The sequence below is a fragment of the Anoplolepis gracilipes genome, chromosome 3 (genome assembly GCF_047496725.1).
Source record: "Anoplolepis gracilipes chromosome 3, ASM4749672v1, whole genome shotgun sequence".
Taxonomy (NCBI): domain Eukaryota; kingdom Metazoa; phylum Arthropoda; class Insecta; order Hymenoptera; family Formicidae; genus Anoplolepis; species Anoplolepis gracilipes.
Window position 1 is genome coordinate 7541806 of NC_132972.1, and position 19513 is coordinate 7561318.

General features: G+C 29.3%; 2 protein-coding genes across 5 annotated transcripts; one reads left to right on the forward strand and one right to left on the reverse strand.

Annotated features, from left to right (window-relative positions):
* Positions 1 to 1491: 1491 nt before the first annotated feature.
* LOC140663694 (clavesin-2) lies at positions 1492 to 16641 on the forward strand. 4 transcript variants are annotated; one of them, XM_072888064.1, is made up of 7 exons: positions 1492 to 1542; positions 13748 to 13962; positions 14231 to 14390; positions 14455 to 14516; positions 14856 to 15049; positions 16102 to 16315; positions 16411 to 16641. In XM_072888064.1, exons 2-7 carry the CDS (start codon positions 13788 to 13790, stop codon positions 16614 to 16616), a joined length of 1011 nt encoding a protein of 336 aa, XP_072744165.1. In that variant the 5' UTR covers positions 1492 to 1542; positions 13748 to 13787; the 3' UTR covers positions 16617 to 16641. The 4 variants fall into 4 exon arrangements, with proteins under 4 accessions (XP_072744165.1, XP_072744163.1, XP_072744162.1 ...); XM_072888062.1 differs by lacking the exon at positions 1492 to 1542 and adding an exon at positions 10661 to 10794; XM_072888061.1 differs by lacking the exon at positions 1492 to 1542 and adding an exon at positions 10734 to 10812.
* A 94-nt stretch (positions 16642 to 16735) lies between these two features.
* LOC140663693 (putative serine protease K12H4.7) lies at positions 16736 to 19422 on the reverse strand. Its single transcript, XM_072888060.1, has 10 exons — positions 19121 to 19422; positions 18862 to 19043; positions 18585 to 18768; positions 18444 to 18492; positions 18243 to 18378; positions 18050 to 18116; positions 17762 to 17981; positions 17538 to 17670; positions 17161 to 17330; positions 16736 to 17067 (listed from the first exon to the last, which is right to left on the reverse strand). The coding sequence occupies exons 1-10, from the start codon at positions 19319 to 19321 to the stop codon at positions 16961 to 16963; spliced, it is 1449 nt and encodes a 482-aa protein (XP_072744161.1). The 5' UTR covers positions 19322 to 19422; the 3' UTR covers positions 16736 to 16960.
* Between the last annotated feature and the right edge of the window lie 91 nt (positions 19423 to 19513).

Consider the following 19513-nt stretch of genomic DNA (forward strand, 5'->3'; position numbering starts at 1 on the left):
GAAAATAATATTGTGAGAATATTATCGATATATCCCGCGCGTTTATTTTTTTAATATAATATTATTGTATAACCTCTTATTGAATCCGTGGATATGGTTAATATAGTCATGAATATCTTTTGTCTTAAATCTTATCTTAAATTTTGTCTTAAATAGCTGTAAGTCATGGTGTCATATAATGAATATATGTTCTGTTACATTCATAAATGTATGTAATGTCTTACCGTCGATATCTTCCGTTGTATCTGTAAGATTTTTTTATTTTCATATATTCTTTATTCATACTTTATTGTTGTGGATCACATCGTTGATATTTAAGCTGTTACGGATTTGTTAAAACACTATTGTTACAATTATTTGAGCTCGTCGATTTATGCTTGCAAATTCGATAATCTTATCTAGTCTCTAATTTTACAAATAAAAAAATATTTGGTTAATGCCATTTGATATTTTATATTTAGACAATCGCATATTCAGCTCTCTTAAGCTGGCAGGACCAAATCAGCAAAATCAAATGGGTTAATATATATTAAGTTAGCAGCGTCACGATTTTTTCTGAATTGGCATGGGGTACAAAATTATTTTTGATGGTACAAAATAGTACAAAATAAGTACTAAATAATCCATTAGGTCCCGTTTGATTTTGCTGATTTGGTCCTGCCAGCTTAAGAGAGCTAATTTGTATGTTATTATACGTTTAATCGGAAAATAATTGGAAAATTACATTTACATGCAAATCGGAGGAAATGTGAAAACGTATGATGCTAAGTATGTTTAATTTTTATGATTTTCATCATATCTAATATCTAGGTGCGATTCTTATTTCGAATATATCATAGCAATACTTCTCGCGATTTCCATTTAATATTATTAACTATTAATTTTATAATTTTATTACGGGCGATACATATTTCTCTAATAATAATCTTTAAATATACCTTAGATGCTTTTTCGCACTTTGAATTTTTCGCGAATTGAGATAATGTAATATATTAATCATTTTCAGATTGAGATAATACGAATCGCAGGATCGAATGATGAAGCGAAAAATTGTAATACACTCATTTATTAATAAAATTAATTTGAAACTCGAGAACGAAAGGTGTTGTAAGTAAAAGTAGTTTTACAAAAGAATCAGATAGATCGTATATCGAAAGCTACTGACAATGAAGTAGAAAAACTTTATTGATATAAACGACATATGTATATCGAATACGTACTTGTTAATTCTCGAGCGTTGGCTGAACAATAATAATTTTTTCGTCTCTCTGCTTTCTGCGCGACGCGGCGCGGCGGTCCTTTCCCCCACTTGCCTTCCCTCACTATGTCCCATGCCGTGTCTTCTACGTCACGCATACCAAGGATACAAACAAGGACGCGTCACTATTTTTTACAAAGGATATTCGGCATACCTACGTATATTATTTTATAGGCATAAGGAATTTGTTATCTTACATCGTCATACGGTGTTCGGCGCTCGACCATTACAGACGTAGCGCGCTGTTGCTCTTGTCATATGTATGGCGACATTCGAAGGAATAGGTATGCGTACTTCGTATATACCGTATTATTCTTTAAAATACGATTAGCTAATTATAATCTTTATAATTAGCAATTGTTAACATAATTGATTAACTCTTATGATAAACTACACGTAAGAATATCAGCTCTCTTAAGCTGGCAGGACCAAATCAGCAAAATCAAATGAGACCTAATGAATTATTTAGTACTTATTATGTACTACAATCGGACCTCTTATCCTACATTTTCGGTCCGGAATCTTCCCCTTAAACCTCTGATCTTACGACAAAAATTTGAGAATAGGGATATAATTCCCCTTTCGCGGTCGTAGCATGAGAGGATTTTTTTTTGTAGGATAAGAGGTCTGACTGTATTTGTACCACCAAAAATAATTTTGTACCCCATGCCAATTCAAAAAAAATCGTGGCGCTGCTAACTTAATATTAAGCTAGCAGGACCAAAAGAAAGAATTAAAGAAATAAATAAAACAAAACAGATATAATTAGTACTAAATTTGTACTAATTTGTACCACCGAAAATAATTTTGTACCACCGAAAATAAATTTGTACCCCGTGCCAATTAAAAAAAAAATTATTTTTTATTTTTTAAGCGTTTTTATTATTATATATAGTTGAATATTAAATTAGCAGAACCACAATTTTTTTTAATTGGCACGGGGTACAAATTTATTTTCGGTGGTACAAATTAGTACAAATGCTGTTATTAATCAGATCAATTTTTATTTTTCATTTTTTAATGGTTTTTATTACGATAGTTGAATATTAAGTTAGCGGACCACCATTTTTTTTTTAATTTGCACGGAGTACAAATTTATTTTCGGTGGTACAAAATAGTACAAAATAAGTATTAAATAATTCATTAGGTCCCATTTGATTTTGCTGATTTGGTCCTGCCAGCTTAAGAGAGCTCGCCTATTCTACTCTCTGAATAGTCACGCTGTGTTAAATAACAAATGCGCCACGTTCTAATATTTGTTGGTTAAATATAAATTAATATAATATAAACTAATTATAAATAAATAGGCAAATAAGAGTCGAGCGCGAATGGAAAGGCGCAAAGAAAACAAATAATAAACTAATTATGAACTAAATGTTTTGATACCTCTTATTTGGTCCATCTTTAGTAATCATAAACTGTAGAATGTAGAATACAAATATTATGTGCCTCGTTTTTGCTGTGAAATTAAACATCTTGAAAAAACATAAAATAACACGCAAATAAATTTTATTGATGATAAAATACAGAACCTACTTTTATTTTATATTAATATTTCAGACAGTTTTAATTATAATTTTTATATTATTAAAATTTTATATATGTATAATTAAAAACTAATTTTTTAAATTATTATATAAAATAAATTTTATTATTTAACAAATAAAGACGGACAAATAACTTTTGAAAATAAACTTTAGTAAATAAATTGAAGATTATAAATAGAATTATTAAGTTTTAACATGCCTTTTAAAATGGTTATAATTTTTATCAAAAGATTTAATACCTAGCGAATTTTCCGACTCTAAATATCTTCGCAATTAATAGCTGCTTGTAATTAAGTTGCATAAATTGTTGCAATTTTAAAAAATTTGTTTTGTAAATGGAAGGTCTAAACGTCTACCATAATTCCTTGTTTAATTCGGAAACATCATAAATTCAAAACTATAAATTGCTTTTTCATTAATGTTGAACAGGATTTGAAAAACCTTTTTTGCAAGAAAAAGATCGATCTCTTAATAACAATTCTCAAAAGTGACAATGATACGTGTTTACACGTTGTTTAATCCATCTTTTGTCCTGCAAATCGAAGCATGCATTCGAGGAATTTTTAATTAAAGAGAATTTACCTGATATTTGTTTATTATTATCCTAAATAGCTAATGTGAAGCTTTGTACAAACACATGTACTTGCAAACCAGACGTCAATAAGAGAAATAAATATATAATTCTGTTAATTTTTTTAATAATCTTTTAATTGTTGTTTATGTAATAATTGTTGGATATTTTACATTTTTTTAAATTCTTATATATATATATATATATATATATATATATATATATATATATATATATTAATAAATAATTATTTATTAATAAAATTGTTAATAATTGTTAATAAAATTATTAATAGAATTTATTTTTAGTTTTACTGTTAATTTTCACTGATTTATAATCTCTTAAATTTACAGAAAAATATAAACTAAATCAAAGATATTAAAAGGTCTATTCATTTCTATACGTGTTATACTAACATCAGATTATTATGCACCGATTCGCAAGTTTTTTATACTTCATGAATAATGTCAAATTTAATTAATCAGATTTTTTATACTATTCATAAATCGTGAATCGCGCATCATAAAGAATAAATATGCATAGTTTGGTCAACATTATTCGTTATTGTTTCTTCTTTTTCTTTTTGAAATGTGTATCCTCTCGTCTCACTTCAAACGCAAACATATAACTATGGATATTGAAATAATTTCCTATAAAAACGCCAATTCGAAATGTTATTAACATAAAATGCGATTCGTAAATGTAAAACCTAAGATGTTCTACATTCATCCTATTGTTTCAATAAATTAAGAAATGTATTATATATCGTAATAACCTTATAAAAACTGTAAGCCGAAAAAATCTGCAATATGTGTATCAAATGTAAGATTATTATAATTATAATAAAAATTATAATTATAATAAAATTCTGCTTCTGGCATTCTCCGCTGGTCTCCCAACATATTTTTATTCATGTCACATCACAAAGAATCGGCGCACCCCGTGTCGAAAGAAACACTCGCTTTCACTCGCCGGTACTTGAGGGATAGAGCGTCTCGAGAAACTAGAAGCATTAGAATCAAACTTACTGAGACTACGTTGGTGATTGCAATGTTATTAAATTATCTGTTGCTCTATCTCTCGATTTAGCTCGAATTATCTATCTTTATTTAGCATTCAATGAACAAGGATAAAATTACTTTTACGAGCGTTCAGATCGTTAAAGAGAATGTAGTCTTAATGTAGAGGTGCGAAAAAAAAGGACCACTAAACTTAGACGTTGATGAAACACGTGTTGTTAGCGTAATAACATTATACTAAAAAAAAGAAGCAACATTGTGATAAGTTTCAATGATCTTATTTCATCGTCTACAACGCTCTTTCATCAAAAACATTTGATATATTTTTCCTTTTAATATGATCTTTGATAATTTAGTTGTATTTTGTATTAATAGTAAGATTTTGAAGAATTCGTGACGTATTCATAAGATAAAATTATTTGCGTTCGAAGCGAAATAAGAGATCATAGTCGTGTTTCAGAAAGAAAAGGAAGAGACGATGAAGTGTAATGTTAACACAGATTATGCGCATATTCACAATTTGTAAATACTAAATAAAGAAATACATCATTGATTGAATTTGACAAATCTTCCATTCACATTATTCATGTATTGTAAACGCATCGCAAATACGTACATAGGCATTAGCATAAGATATGCGGAAATAAGCACATTTTTTGGCTTACAATTAGTTCATATTTTTCTGAAAATTTATTTCAAAGAAAAAATGGATAAAAATTGATAATAGAATTAAAAGCGTTTTATTAATAATAGTTGAATAGTTGTTTTATTAATAATAATTTTGAAACGTAAAGTAAAATAGTTGTTACACAAACAAATGTTTAAATAAATATTAAAAGATTAAGATTAGAGATTTAGAGATTAATAAATGTTCAAAAATTAATATTTAGAAATAAATAAATATTATCACAATTATATACACTCAAAAAAAATTAACGAGACAACAATTGTTTGATGTAAAAGTTGTCAAACTTTGAAGTGCTGTAACTTCACAAGAAATTATCCTACTGAAACGAACAAAAAAACAAATTAAAATTTGAAAGGTCTACTTTGAGATGCTCTTAGGCCCATGACGATGCAGTCATTAATTTTAAAGTTACGTAATTTTGAAGCGGAATAAAGCAAATAAGAAAATGTAAAAATCTCAACTTTAACGCATCGCACCGAGTGAGATGATTTTTTCTGGCTTATCAAACCAATTTCAAGTGAACGGCTGTTTCTTTAGCTTTAATTTTGTTTTTTTATTTCTTGTTGTACGATTTTTTTTTGCCAAGTTATTTCACTTTAAACAAAAAAAAAAACTCTTTTTAAATTTTAATAGGCCATATTACGCGAACAGATCATCGTACAGAAATGAAAAAAAAGTATTTTGAAACTTAAAGTATCAGCTTTCAAGTAGTAAGACTAAATTTCAGATAAGATGTCTTTTTGCATGCCGTTTTGCACTTTGAATTCAGCTTCAAAATTTTAGTACGCCGACAATACAAATTAAGATGGCTGCACATAATCTAAAATTCATTCTTTCGGTCGCTTAAGAATAAAAGTTGAAAATATACTCTTTCAAATCCACTTTGGTTTTTTAAGATTCGATTATTTTTGACAGAGATTTCAACTTTAAAGTTTGTGAGATAATTTTAAACAGAATATGCATATAGTAAACGTATTCTTCATCGCGCCTACAACTCAAACGTGCGTACGTGCGTGTGTGTAGTAAAAGAGTACCTACGAAAAAAAGGTCAATTCTTTGCATTTTCATTTTGTCGAACATAATAATATACGATTAAAATTTGTATTTTTTTAAATACATTCTCGATTGTAACATATTGCAAAGAAATTTTAAAACTACAAATAATTAAAAACATTTTTTAGGCTTTATAATAATATGTCAAATTGCATTTCCGTGTTGTTTAATTAGATCGTCAGTTTATTATTCCTCCAGATTTAAAAGATAATTTTAATAACTAATAGAAAAGAATAAAACTTTTAATTTTGCATTGAAATCCAACTTACATATGATTTACATTGTCATGATTTGTTAACATAAACGCGTGATGAAATTTTTGTACGCGTTACTTCCAAATTGTATTAAAAACAAGCGGTGATTTTTAAAGGAGATAAATGTGTAATGGTCGTTTAGTAGTACATCCACAGACAAAACGTGTAATCAGCTGTTATGCACGGTTAAACAAACTCATATTAATTAAGTACCGAATATACGTAATATCTCGGACTTTTCTAACTTTCTTTTTGTAATTACTTGGATTTACTACAATTTATAAGCGACCAACCGCAGTCATTGCGTATGTATAAACCTTCGTAATGACACGTAATGCTCAAAAGATAGATATTACGCTGCGTTACGTTGCTACAATCTATTATACCAAGAAATATTTTTTCTTTTATTCCAAGTAATAAACTGTAGAATGTTATAATAGAACTTTTTAAAAAGGGTATCAAATTACTTAAATCCTTATTTGAAACTATATTTTGAAACTCTATTTTCTTTTTTATAATTTGTAATAATTATTATATAAAAGAAATTTATACACAAAAATTAATAAAAATTAACAAAAAATTAATTTTAGAATTATTATTACGTAGTTGTACTTTTATTAAATTTACTTTGTGTTATAATACGATAATTTTTTTTTTCAAATTAAAGCTTGCGAGTAAAAAATGTAATTAATTTAGCATTAAAAAATTCTAGATAATAATTTTTAATTATCTTGTATAATATGCACTATGTAATCTTGTATAATATATATTACCTATATCTTGTATAATATTTATTATATAAGATATTTACTGGCATATATATATATATATATATATTATCATTAATTGCTTATGATATTTATTTTAATATTATATTAGAAATAATGTAACACTCAAATGCCAGAGTGAGTCAAATATTTCATAACTTTTGAATCAGCATACAAATATGCTTTAATAAATAAGATTTTTTTTTATATCATCTCTTTATGATCTATTTATTTCTTTTTTAATAACACTTCTTTTCTTGATCTTTTCACGTAATTTAAAAAGCAACTCAATCAATGTAAAAATTTTTGCTTATACGTAACGTTACGTCTTTTTATGATAAAAAATATCTCTTATTTGCCTCTTACGTATACATCGATGATGATGCAATTGGTCATAAGTTACGTTCGTTCTGTAACGCAAAGCTATGTTACATTGCTTCCAATTTGCCCCGTTATTCTACTTCTTTGAATGTTTCGAACAACTCTACATATTTTTAAAAATAATTAGTTTATTATAGCAATTTTGATGAGGAAAATTACACAATTATACCGAAGAATTACGTTTCCTGTTTGTCAGCAACGAAACATTTACCCGACAATGGTTTTAACGATTCATTAAAGTTGCAATTACGGACACACAGACATCCTATATGTGTGCCTGTCAATAATCGTAGGAGTTTCATTCGCTTTGCCGCCAGCAAAGTTGCTCGAAGACACATGCGAATGCGACCCAACAATTTTCAGCTTGATTACTAGACATCATCTTTTAACATCCGTTTTGATGACACGGATATGATAATTGCCTTCCCGGTTCGAGTTTCTTTTGCAACGATATCGTTGGATCATTGTTATGCTTTTCTAGTTAAAAGAAATGATAAAATTGACAGAAATCTCTTTCTTTTCATCGTAATCACTCTTCTGTCTCATTTGTTATTATAAAAATTCTCTGCTACGCGAAGGCGATTAGCTGATTACTATTTTAAGTTATCTATTTCCATTTCTCTCGTTATATAATGTTTCAGCGATATTATGCGGCAACGCTCCGCATGTTTTACGTGCGAGGTCGTAAAATACGGAACCGCGCGACAGCCACACTCGAGCAGAGAAAAATTGCGGTACATTATTAGAATTGCGGTGGACCAAGTACAAACATCTTACTCGTCAGGTTTACTTTCAGCTGACCGGTCAGATGTCTATCAAACAAAAGATCAAGAAAGATCAAGGCTCTGATAATAAAAATAAATAAAAAAATGAATACTAGAAATGGTCGAATGCGGTTGTCAATGCATAACATTGTAGATATAATTACATAAAATTGTAAGACAAGAAATTAATCAAGAAAAACTTACAAATACATGTTTCTTACAAATACGGTTTTAGATTAAACCTTCTTCAGTGTAAATTAAAAATAAAATTAAATAAACACAATAAATAAAATAATTACAAATAGGAAGCAACAGACGGATGAGTAAAGTCCAGCTGAAGAAAATTTTTTTAATTTATTCTTTAATATTAACTATCAATCATCATGCTGTTTTCCTGAAACTAAAAACAAGGAACTTAACAAATTTTTCTTTGTTTTTTAATATGTGATAGAAACGATAAAATATATATAAGAATATAATAAAAAAAGAGATTCTTCAAATTTATCGACGTAATTACTGACAGAATAAGATCTTATCATATATAAATTATATTACAAGACTAAAAGTCATAAAAGTCATAAACGTTAACCGTAAGTCATAAAGTTCGTCGACATAACTATTTAAATGAGAAGATGGACTCGGTTATAATAAGTCAATGCAAAATGATATAATAGGTAACTGAAACCGCAGAACAGACATTAAAATAAAAACAAGCTTCAATCAATGTCAATCAATATATCAGTGCGGTAGTATTAAATTATAACAATAAATTTTTATGATGGAAAAATAAAAAAATTACATATAAGCATCATATAAAATTCTAACAAGACTAAATTTTTGTCTTTTAATTAAAGCATTTTCTAAATTAATCTAAATTAAAGTAACAAGGTTTATCACTGAGAATTTGAGAATAATCCCATTGAAAATCATTTTTGTTATTAAATTCTATAATCAATTACTACATAATTCTATGTATTATTCTTTGTTATATGATCTCTGTGTTTTGAGATATTCATGTTCATGTTTGATGAATTTTTGAACTTATATTCATATTCATATTTGATGAAATCTTCAGTCTTTATATTTTTTCAGCTTATGTATAAGGCATCACATTAACAGCAATTGATTTTTTATGTACATTGTTTTGAAAATGAGAAGATACTAGATTTTATAATTTTTTTATAAACCATTTTAATTTATTTAACTCGGTATAAACTAATCGGTACTCTTATGATAATCAAATTAAAATTCTCGTAAATAAATTGATAAAATTAGACAGATTTGGAATTTTGAAAATCTCTCAGAGAATTGTATTAAATATTCTTATTAATTAATATAATTAATAAATAATTTTCATTTTATGACTTCAAATTTATTAATTGTTTCAAGAATTATGATAAACAGAATATCCATTTTTAGAATATCGATAATAAATTCTAAATTCTTTTCCTAGTATTTTGGATAGAATAGAAAGAAAATTTTCAAGATTGATAACGTATGTCTTTTTTGACACATCAGCTAATTAGTAAGTATCTATAGTTTTGTTTGTAATACCAATTGAATTTTAAATATCTGTTACAAAGAATAATGGTTAGATTTAAAAAGCTTAAGCATTTATCAGAACCCATTTCCATCGTGAGCTGAACTTTACAATAAAAGAAGTCTAAAATATGCAAGATAAAGAGAACTGCCAAGGCCACGTTATTTGCACATGACATAAAAAGATAGAATAAAAAAGAGTTTTTAAGTACTTTGGATTCTACAATAAATTCTGCAAAACCTAAAACTTCCTTATAAATTTATAAAATTGTATGCAATTTTATTTAAATGAAAAACATGAACTTTTAAACTAATTTTAAAGTAATAATAAATTCTCAAACAGAATTTTAATATTTTTAATAATAATATTTCATCTATTTTTATGCCTTCGATAGCCAAATCTAATGAAAAAGAAAATATCACTTGCTATAGTGTATAAAAAAAATTCAGTAAACAAGATTATTATTTCAGATTTACAATCAAAATTTAAAAAAATGGAGCTCAGGATTTTATCTTAAATCTTTTTCATTATTTATTTGTTTCAAAAAAGAAAGGCTGGTTCCGGAAATGATCACAGACACAACCGGGGAATCGCGTTACGAAACTGATAGTATCGCGCATCGTTTCTCTATATTAACGATACTATCTAGATATCTATAAAAGAAGGCAGAATGCCAGGGAACTAGCACAGTACGCGAGTTCCTGTGCAGACTTTAACAGAAAGTTTGTATTACGTTGAATCTGCGTGTCGGAAACCAAGGAGAGCACGTCTCTTGGTTTACACTTTGTACTTTGAAGGATCCGGTCTTCTGAGGACATACTTCTCGTAAATATAAGCGCGATTGGTGACGTTGGTGGAGAGGAAGGGCGTCGCAGAAAATTATAAAAGAGCGAACGTTCGTCGAGAGTGGGGCAGTCACTTCCAAGTGTGCACCTGGGGCACCACGATCGGGGTACGCTCACATAATCAAGTAAAGTATCTTTTTAGAATAGTGCTTGTGGGATATAGCTCTTCTTCGGGTTCTCGTGGCCAAGATATAGGCAGATTGAGTAAGCGTGAAAGCGGAATTAAAAAATTAGTGATTTATACGCTCTCTTATATAATAAATGTAATATAATCTTTCATATAATTTAAAATAATTTAATTTTTTATTCCTAGACAGTATTTACATGCTTTTATATTTTATATTCAGTACTTTACTTTTCTTATGTAAATGTAATTTTTTGTAAAGAAAATTTTTACATTTTTTTTTATAATTTATATATTTTTTTACAAATACAAGATATGTTCAACTAAATTAAAAGATTATACCAATTTTTATATTTTTTGATACATTTTCAATTATTTATTACATAAGATTTTTTAAAAATTTGAGGGAAAATAGTTTAGTTGTAAAACTAGAGATGTACGTAATATGATCACAATTTTTGGGCTAATTTTTATTTAATTTTGCCTTTTAATAAAATTTCAATATCATAAATATTAATTTTATATAAATACGATATTCTAGATCTAAGATTTTAAAAAATTCAAATTTAAATTGATTCAAGATTCTATAATCGAAGAAAAATACACAATACTTTTACAATATCTTAAGAATATTAGTTATTTTTTAAATAATATTTTAATTTCACATTTTTATGTTGACATTTTATATTGGATGCGTTGCAAATTGTGAGAATTGTAAGTACTTTTCTATAAAAGGAACTTCTTTTCTTACTTTTCTATTAATACAAAAAATAAAGATAAAGATTTTTGACATACAAATAATATTAATTTATGTAATATTAATAATATTTATATTGAAAATTATTTAATATTGTATATTATTATTTATTTTTAAGATATCTCTTAAGAAAATATTAATATTTTATTTATTATTTAAATCTCACTTTGAAAGGATTAAAAGTCATTACAAAAATACGTCATGTTACAACGATATATTGTCTGTGACGTCAGTTTTAAACTGTCCGATCACGCTCATCAGAATAATGTGTCCCGAATCGATAAACGTCGCGCGAATTTTAATCTTCAGGACAGTATCTCGTCCTTGATTGTAAAGGTCGACATTATTAAAGGTCGGGAATATGGAACGCGAATTGTCATTCATGCGAATGCGCGCTCTGAAGGAAATTTACTCAGAAAAAGCGTGGGATTAGACAGGATCTTGTTCGTTATCTGTTTGACATCAACCGCAAACCAGCTGCAACAGCGTCAAAAGCGCCATGACATAATCGTTGTAATACGCGCGGGAATTCTTCGCAGATGTAACATAACGGGTTGCATGATCGTGGTATTTTAATAATAACGAGAGGTAACGCAAAACGGTTGAGTCACACCGGTGTAGAAAAATGAAAGGATTAAGTACGTAATGTGACGTAACTTCATCGTATGAAAAAAGCTTTTATAAGCGTGATCGACGACGTCGGAGAGAGAGATAAAAGCTCGCGAGCAATAATACGATAAGTGGCACTTTCTACGCGGAAGAAGACTTATACCCTTAACCAGCTCCATCATAATCGTAGTACAGCGTCATTTGTGCAGCTCGATCGTAATTACTTTTATCCATGTAAGAGTACGTAAGAGTATGCAGACGTAACATATAATGTTTCTGCGATCCAACAGTCATTTTGTTTATTACCGACTTATCAAGATTGATGGAGTGTTTTATAGTTAAATATCATGTATAATGTAATATTTTTGCCTAACTTTCGATTGAAATTGAATTCTTTAAACGATGACATAACGTTAAGAACATTACATATTCGATAAAATTTTTGTCGTTCAAAAAAGATCGCGATAGTTAAATTGTAACAGTGTTATACAATTTTAATTACCCTCGCTCCAGAATACGACGTGCGATTAGCAATAATAGAGAAAGTCAATGGAAGAAAGAATAAAATTCTCTCAACAGCATACATATTCAAAAGAGAGTGAGCATTCATTGTGAAATGATTCTCGCTACATAACAACCGGCGCGGCGTTCCAATTTCTCTCCTAAAGATGTTTCTTAGTCTTTCTTACTTCTTCACAATTGTAGAACATCATGTTGCACAAAGTGGAAAAAAAATCGGAGTTGTGTGTACCTCTATCGCAACTGCAACCTGAGACAATGTAAAGTAGGAAAAAGTAATGCGATGATAATGACACTTCTTTCGGCAGCCGCGCGACACGACGGTTTGTTCCGGCGAACAAAGATGGGTGAACAACCTACTCGCTTATATATTGCATAATCGGAGAAAGCGATTGCGAAACGAGCCGGTGCACACTCATACCCAAACACGTGGTACGCGAAGAAATACTTCTCTGTATCTACGATAATCGTTATGTCACGACTGACGAAAGGTTCGAGAACTCCCGTCCGCGATCGGCCAACTGACAACGTAACCGATCCATTCCTCTTTAAAAGAAAGAGAGAAAAAGAGAAAGAGCCCATTTCTTCAAGACACCTTTGCCGTGGCTTTGAACAGAAACTGGGTCAGCCGGTCAATTAGATTACCTCTCGGTTCAAAAGAAAGAGTGAAAACGCACATTGTCAAAGTTGCATAATTAAATAAAACTACGTGTATATTACGAAAAGATAGTAGATAAAAATAAAAATTACAATTACACATTGTTTTGTTTAAAAAGATCTCGTTTATAAATATTTAATAGATATATTTTTATAATAGTTTAAATATATACATATATTAAAAAAATAAAAATTCAATACGCTTCTGTAAATAAATGAATATTTTTGTTTTTAATAGATAGATTTTGTTATATATATATATATATATATATATATATATATATAAAAATAGATTTGTTCTTTTTTAAATAATTGTTATTATCTATAAAAAAATAAATAGCGATAGAAGGTGTTTACGATAACTTTTATTGAAAACTCTTCCGGATATCTGCAGATTTAAGTAGATCATCAGAAGTCTTTCAAACAAGAACAAAATGGGAGCAGTTGAATGGGCAGTCGATGAGGATGAGTATGAGTGTACTCTCTCGGAGGAGACTCAAAAAATTGCCAAGGATGAGCTCAGAGAGGACAAAAACACCAGAGATCAAGCTCTCGAGCAAATGCGCAATTGGATCAAGATGAATCCGCGCATTCAAAATTGCCGTCTCGGTAAGATTGTAATCAATAATAATTGATATGACAACTGACGTAAAAGTAGTTTTTATATCACATAAATCCAAGTGCTAAAGGCGCAATAATCTAACTGATAATATTTGATAACAATAACTAATTACTTTATAATTAAGTATTAGAGTTATAATAATTTTGAATAATTAAAAAAAATTAAATAACTATTTTATAAATATTTGGACGAATAATAGTCATCTGATTGTTAAAAATGTGCGTTCTCGACAATAATTTGTCATTTTTTTATCAGATGCACGATTCTTGCTAAAATTCTTGCGATGTAAAAAATTCAACGTCCCGATGGCTCAAGAAGCCACAGAAAGATACCTGTTACTTCGTCAGGTCTATCAAGATGCATTTCATAACTTGGACATCACAGAACCGAACATGGAAGAGCTACTGTCATTGGGGTGAGTATGTATGAAATTATCTTGTTACCACTAAAATTCGTTTTCGCAATCTTTTCTTTTATAGATATCTCTTTGCTACACCTGGCCGCGATGCGAAAGGCCGTCGTATAATAATTGCTAGACCAGGTACATGTTTTCTTTGACATATAAAAAAAATTGCTGAGTATTATGTGAAACCTACATAAATACATATAAAAATTTTGTCACACACAAGTCTAATAGTAATAGTAATATATTTTGAAATCTAAAAGCAAAAGAAAAAACAAAATTGTGCAAATTTGAATAAATAATTTTCATTGACTATAATTATTTTATTAACATGCAAAAATAGCTGGTTGTAGGAAGCGATTGATGACAAAAATTTTATATTCACTTTATTTTGTTGTAAAAGATATATAATTCTCAGCGCCTTCTTTTCCATAGCGATTATTTTATTCTAATATAATCTTGTACCCGCAATCCAAGGTGTTTTTGATCCTCACAAATACACAAACGTGGACATGTGCAAAATTCATGCTATCACTTACGAGACGCTGATGGAAGATGAGGAGAGTCAAGTACGTGGCTTCGTGCATTTTGCCGATGGTGCCGGCGTTAGTTTCCCTCATCTGACGCTTTTCACTCCTAAAGAAGCTGTACGCATCGTGAAAAATGGCGAGGTACGATGTTATGTTGTGAATAAAACTAACAATCAATAAAATAAAACTTTTGGTTATTAAATACTAATAAATTTAAGGTAACAAAAACTCCATTTTAATTTTTTTAATTTCTAAAAAAATAATTCTTTTTTTTTTATTTCAAAATTATAATTTTTCTCCTGAAAGAAGTTATTTCCATATTGTTATAATTTAATACATAGAAATTAATTATATACACCTGCACTATATATATATATATAAATGTCATAGTGTGATAAATTTATTTATAAAGTTTTTAGAATAAAAGAAAAGTAAATTTTTCTTTAGACATTTATGTAATAATTCTCTCCACTAATCGTTTTAACGTTTCAATTCTTCCTCTTCTAAAACTTTTCGCAGACATTTGTTTAATCTTGTTCAGTTACGTTAATATGTGTATAGATAATATTAAATGGATGTTTTATTTTCAAATCATTATTTATCATATTAAGTCAACAAGCCTTTATGTTCCAAATTTCTGCCAAAATGTCGTTTTCATTATTGAGACATAATACAGCTGTATGTCTGAACCAAGGACGATGTCATGTAACAAAGTTTCATAATGTTTCATAATGTCCCAAAGATCGGACACTAAACCGGTTCTTCAATATCGTCTTTCTCATAAGCTTATTGAGCTATAATTCTGCTTAAAGTCCGACAAAAGAGAATTACACAGCTTATTAACATTAGACATATCGTAATTTTTGTTCATAAACCAGACAAATCAATAAGTTACAGAAAAGAATATACATTTGCATAAAGCTTTCAAGTGTTAAAGGAAATAGATATTCTTTTTACACCAGCAAAAATGTGAGTCTCTCGTTGAAATGATAACACAAGATAAAATAGATTTTGATCATCTATTTCTATCGCCTCTTATCTCTCGAAGTAGAAAAATCTCAGCAATAGCAAAATATATTGGATTAACTATATAGTGATCAATTTCATATTAGACAATCTCGAAAAGAGAATTGTTCTTTTCCAATTAAAAAATATTGAGGAATAAAATAGATGATAAAATGACCATCTTTCAGCGTACTGTACCAATGAGACATAAGGAGGTCCACGGTATCAATTCGCATCCCTCGCTAAAATTCGCCTTGGACTTTGGATTATCATTGATCTCTGAGAAGATTAGGAGTCGCGTGAAGCTTTATACAAACCTCGAAGATGCTATCAATAACAAGTTGGATGTGAGCATGTTGCCCAAGGAATATGGCGGGACAATTCCTATGAAGGAAATGATAGGTAATTAACACTCGTACCGATTTTTTCCAGTATTATTTTTTCCATTTCAGAGATAATGAATTCTAAATTTTCTCTCCATGATACTATTTTAATAGAGATGTGGCGGAAAGAGGTAACAGAACTGAGACCCACATTATTGAACAACGATAAGATGAGAGTCCGTCTCGAGTTATACTCGGAGAAGGCGCGAGAAGGCGCCGTCTCGGCTCTGAAACAAGGATTCGGATGTTCCAGCGTGGGTTCAAGCGATTCTGCGATGTACGGAATAACCGGATCCTTTAGAAAGCTCGAAGTCGATTAATATATACAGCAGATACTTTTTGCATTTTTTACCTAAATAATAAGTGGCGCGGGATCGCGATACAGACTGGTTTGGAAATTACAATCTTAGGTTAATACTCTGGTATTAAGAGGACGTAATTTTATTTTTGTACTATGTAGAGATGTAGAGATATCACTAATATGTATGTGCATATTATATTATTTAGAATCGCACTCTAATAGATATTATATCAGGTATTGTACATAATTTTTAACACGATGAATGCATACAAAATAAATGACTTTCATTATTCACTTTCTGTCTCAAAAATCGTAAATCGTACTTTACGAGCTTATTCGCGGAAAATTTGACGGGAACTTTCATCAAGAAATCCATTTGCTAATTATGTCACGAATTCTCACTCTGGCTTTCTTCAAATCCTCCGAGTCTGTGTCTTTATCGCTATAAATATCGCGACAGTGCGAAGATCCTAAAAAATATAATTAAAAAAAATAATTGTTTTTTTGCGTTATAAGAAAAACAAAGTTTCTATAGTGCAGCTTTTAATCAACTGTATAATTACCATTGATAAGGATAGCGGGAGAAAAAGCATTTAGATCCTTCAATACCGATAACGAATGCCATGGATCAATATCACCATTCGTGAATATGACGTTTGTTAAATCAGGTAACCGCCCTCCGTACATTATATTTGTTCTTCTGACCCGTGAGCTTATTATCTTATCATTATTGCTGGAATTAATTTTAAAATTATTATTTTTTAATGAAAAAACTCGATTATTTAAATAAATAGATCATTCACTAGAACAAGAATTGTTTAACATTTTGGAAAACCTGTTGAAAAAATAATGGCATTCCAGATGTATTTGTGAATTACGAATATTAGACTAGAGGAGCGATTAAAAGCGAAAAATATTATATAACTATTAATGCACTTACTAATCATCATAGAAATCTATACATAGATCAATGAAATAACTTAACGATACTCGCGTTCCAAAGATTGATTTATTTGAATTCGTCGTCTGATAGTAACCGTATTCCGTGCAAGTTTGGTGCCACCATTGCCTTGCTGCATATATAAAAAATCATCTTTTCTTATGTAACACATTTATCATATTGCTATTGAATTTATTATATTAGCTATAATTAATTCAACTCACTGGCAAGCTGAACTGCCGTCGAATCCCACGAAGTATTTCGATATTTTTCTATAAAATTATCATAATTTACATCGAAACACACGCCCGAACTCGAAAAAATATACGCTAATCTTTGCAAAGGACTGCCTAAATGAGCCGCTGTCATTATATTGCATATCGTTCCGATTTTCGTTTGATTGTTTTTATTAACATTATCATATTGAACGGTTTCGGCAAATAGCTAAAATTGCAATTGAAAATAAAAACGGATAGTGAAAAGAATAAATGTTATGAATAATAATGATCTACCTCTGTCAACGTATTCACCAAGTAGCCAAGCTCATTAGGGGACTTTACATTAGGCACGTTGCACAAGCTAAAATCAATATTATTAACAAAATTATTATTTCTACCTGTCTTTTGTATATTTTATCTATCATTTTATTATCCTATTAAAATATTAGCAAATTGTTTGTAAATTTTTATGTATTTAATATCTTACTTGAAATAAAATTTAAGCTTGTCAGGACCACCTTGTGCGGTTAACAATTCCTCCACCAAGTCAAATGCCGTTTTTACATCCTCAACGCATTTTTCACTGTATCTGCCAAGTGATTTCGCCACGACTTCATAATATTCTAAGAAATAAAGCAATCTTTACGTAACGATACTAATAAATATTTAATAATTACATAAAAATTACCATAGAAATCAGTCTTCGCATAAACTGGAGCGCTACTGGCTAGAGCACCCTGTTAGAAATATTTTTTTTTTGTTATTTATTATTTTATTTTTTTTTATGTTTTTATTATTTAAAATATAAATAGATAAAAAAGTGTGATACCTGAATAAGATGAGGATATTTAAGTCTTGCCCATGCCGCCATGTTTCCAGCATAAGAGCCGCCGAATACTATCACAGTACTATTTTCTAAATTCTTTTCCTTCTTTTTCGTTTTGATAAAGTAAGCCAGATCGGCAAGTGCCTGGTCGACGTTCAAATATTGTAGGTTCTCTGTGCTAGTGTCTCTATAAATTAGTTTCACTTGCAATGTCAATTTAAAGGGACAAATTAAAAATGTGTTCTAACAAACAAAAAGAATTTAATTATCGATTATATACTTTGTTGGCCTGCTCTTTCCGTAATATCGATGCTCTGTGTAATACATCAATGCGTTGTATTTCGTTCCGATCTCGTACATCAGTCCACCTTGCAGAAATCCGTCGTCTATTTGCCATTCTCCACCGATCATAATTAAAATAGAACTATTTTTCTTCATAAATGCAGAATTTTCTCGGTAACGCTATAAAGCAATCCATAGATATCAGATCTTAAGAAATATGTATTTTAAAGAGCTTACATGTGATAGACGAAAATTACCATTGACCAGGTGCGATTGTCACGATAATTGAAGTGATCGAGGGGTTGAGTGATCCAACCCTCGATTATATCTTTGTCTACATCTTTCTTCAATAGTTCCGGTTCCTTCAAACCTTGAAAAGTGAATCCATGAAAACCTACTCCGTTTACAAGAGAGTAAATCGAGCACAAAACAAGCAACAGAACATTTAGCACAGCCATAACTCGTTATTTTAATTAAAAAATAGAAAACGCGTGTGTATCTTTCAAAGAGTGTTAGATAGATTCTCCAAATACAATTGATTAGTACTTGCCATTTTCTTCAATTATAACCAGCTATTGATACGATATCTCTCTTAAATAATCGATAACATTTGGAATTTTTGTTGTATTGTTCCGATAAAATACAAAATA

What these genes read in the sequence shown, in the direction of transcription:
- LOC140663693 (XM_072888060.1), bottom strand. Translation starts at nt 19,321, where the DNA reads ATGGCTGTGCTAAATGTTCTGTTGCTTGTTTTGTGCTCGATTTACTCT. An exon ending in AATATCCTCATCTTATTCAG is followed by an intron (nt 18,493 to 18,584) that starts GTATCACACTTT and finishes TATTTCTAACAG; the next exon opens with GGTGCTCTAGCCAGTAGCGC. An exon ending in TCCCGCTATCCTTATCAATG is followed by an intron (nt 17,068 to 17,160) that starts GTAATTATACAG and finishes TATATTTTTTAG; the next exon opens with GATCTTCGCACTGTCGCGAT.
- LOC140663694 (XM_072888064.1), top strand. Translation starts at nt 13,788, where the DNA reads ATGGGAGCAGTTGAATGGGCAGTCGATGAGGATGAGTATGAGTGTACT. An exon ending in CATTCAAAATTGCCGTCTCG is followed by an intron (nt 13,963 to 14,230) that starts GTAAGATTGTAA and finishes TTTTTTTATCAG; the next exon opens with ATGCACGATTCTTGCTAAAA. An exon ending in TATAATAATTGCTAGACCAG is followed by an intron (nt 14,517 to 14,855) that starts GTACATGTTTTC and finishes CCGCAATCCAAG; the next exon opens with GTGTTTTTGATCCTCACAAA.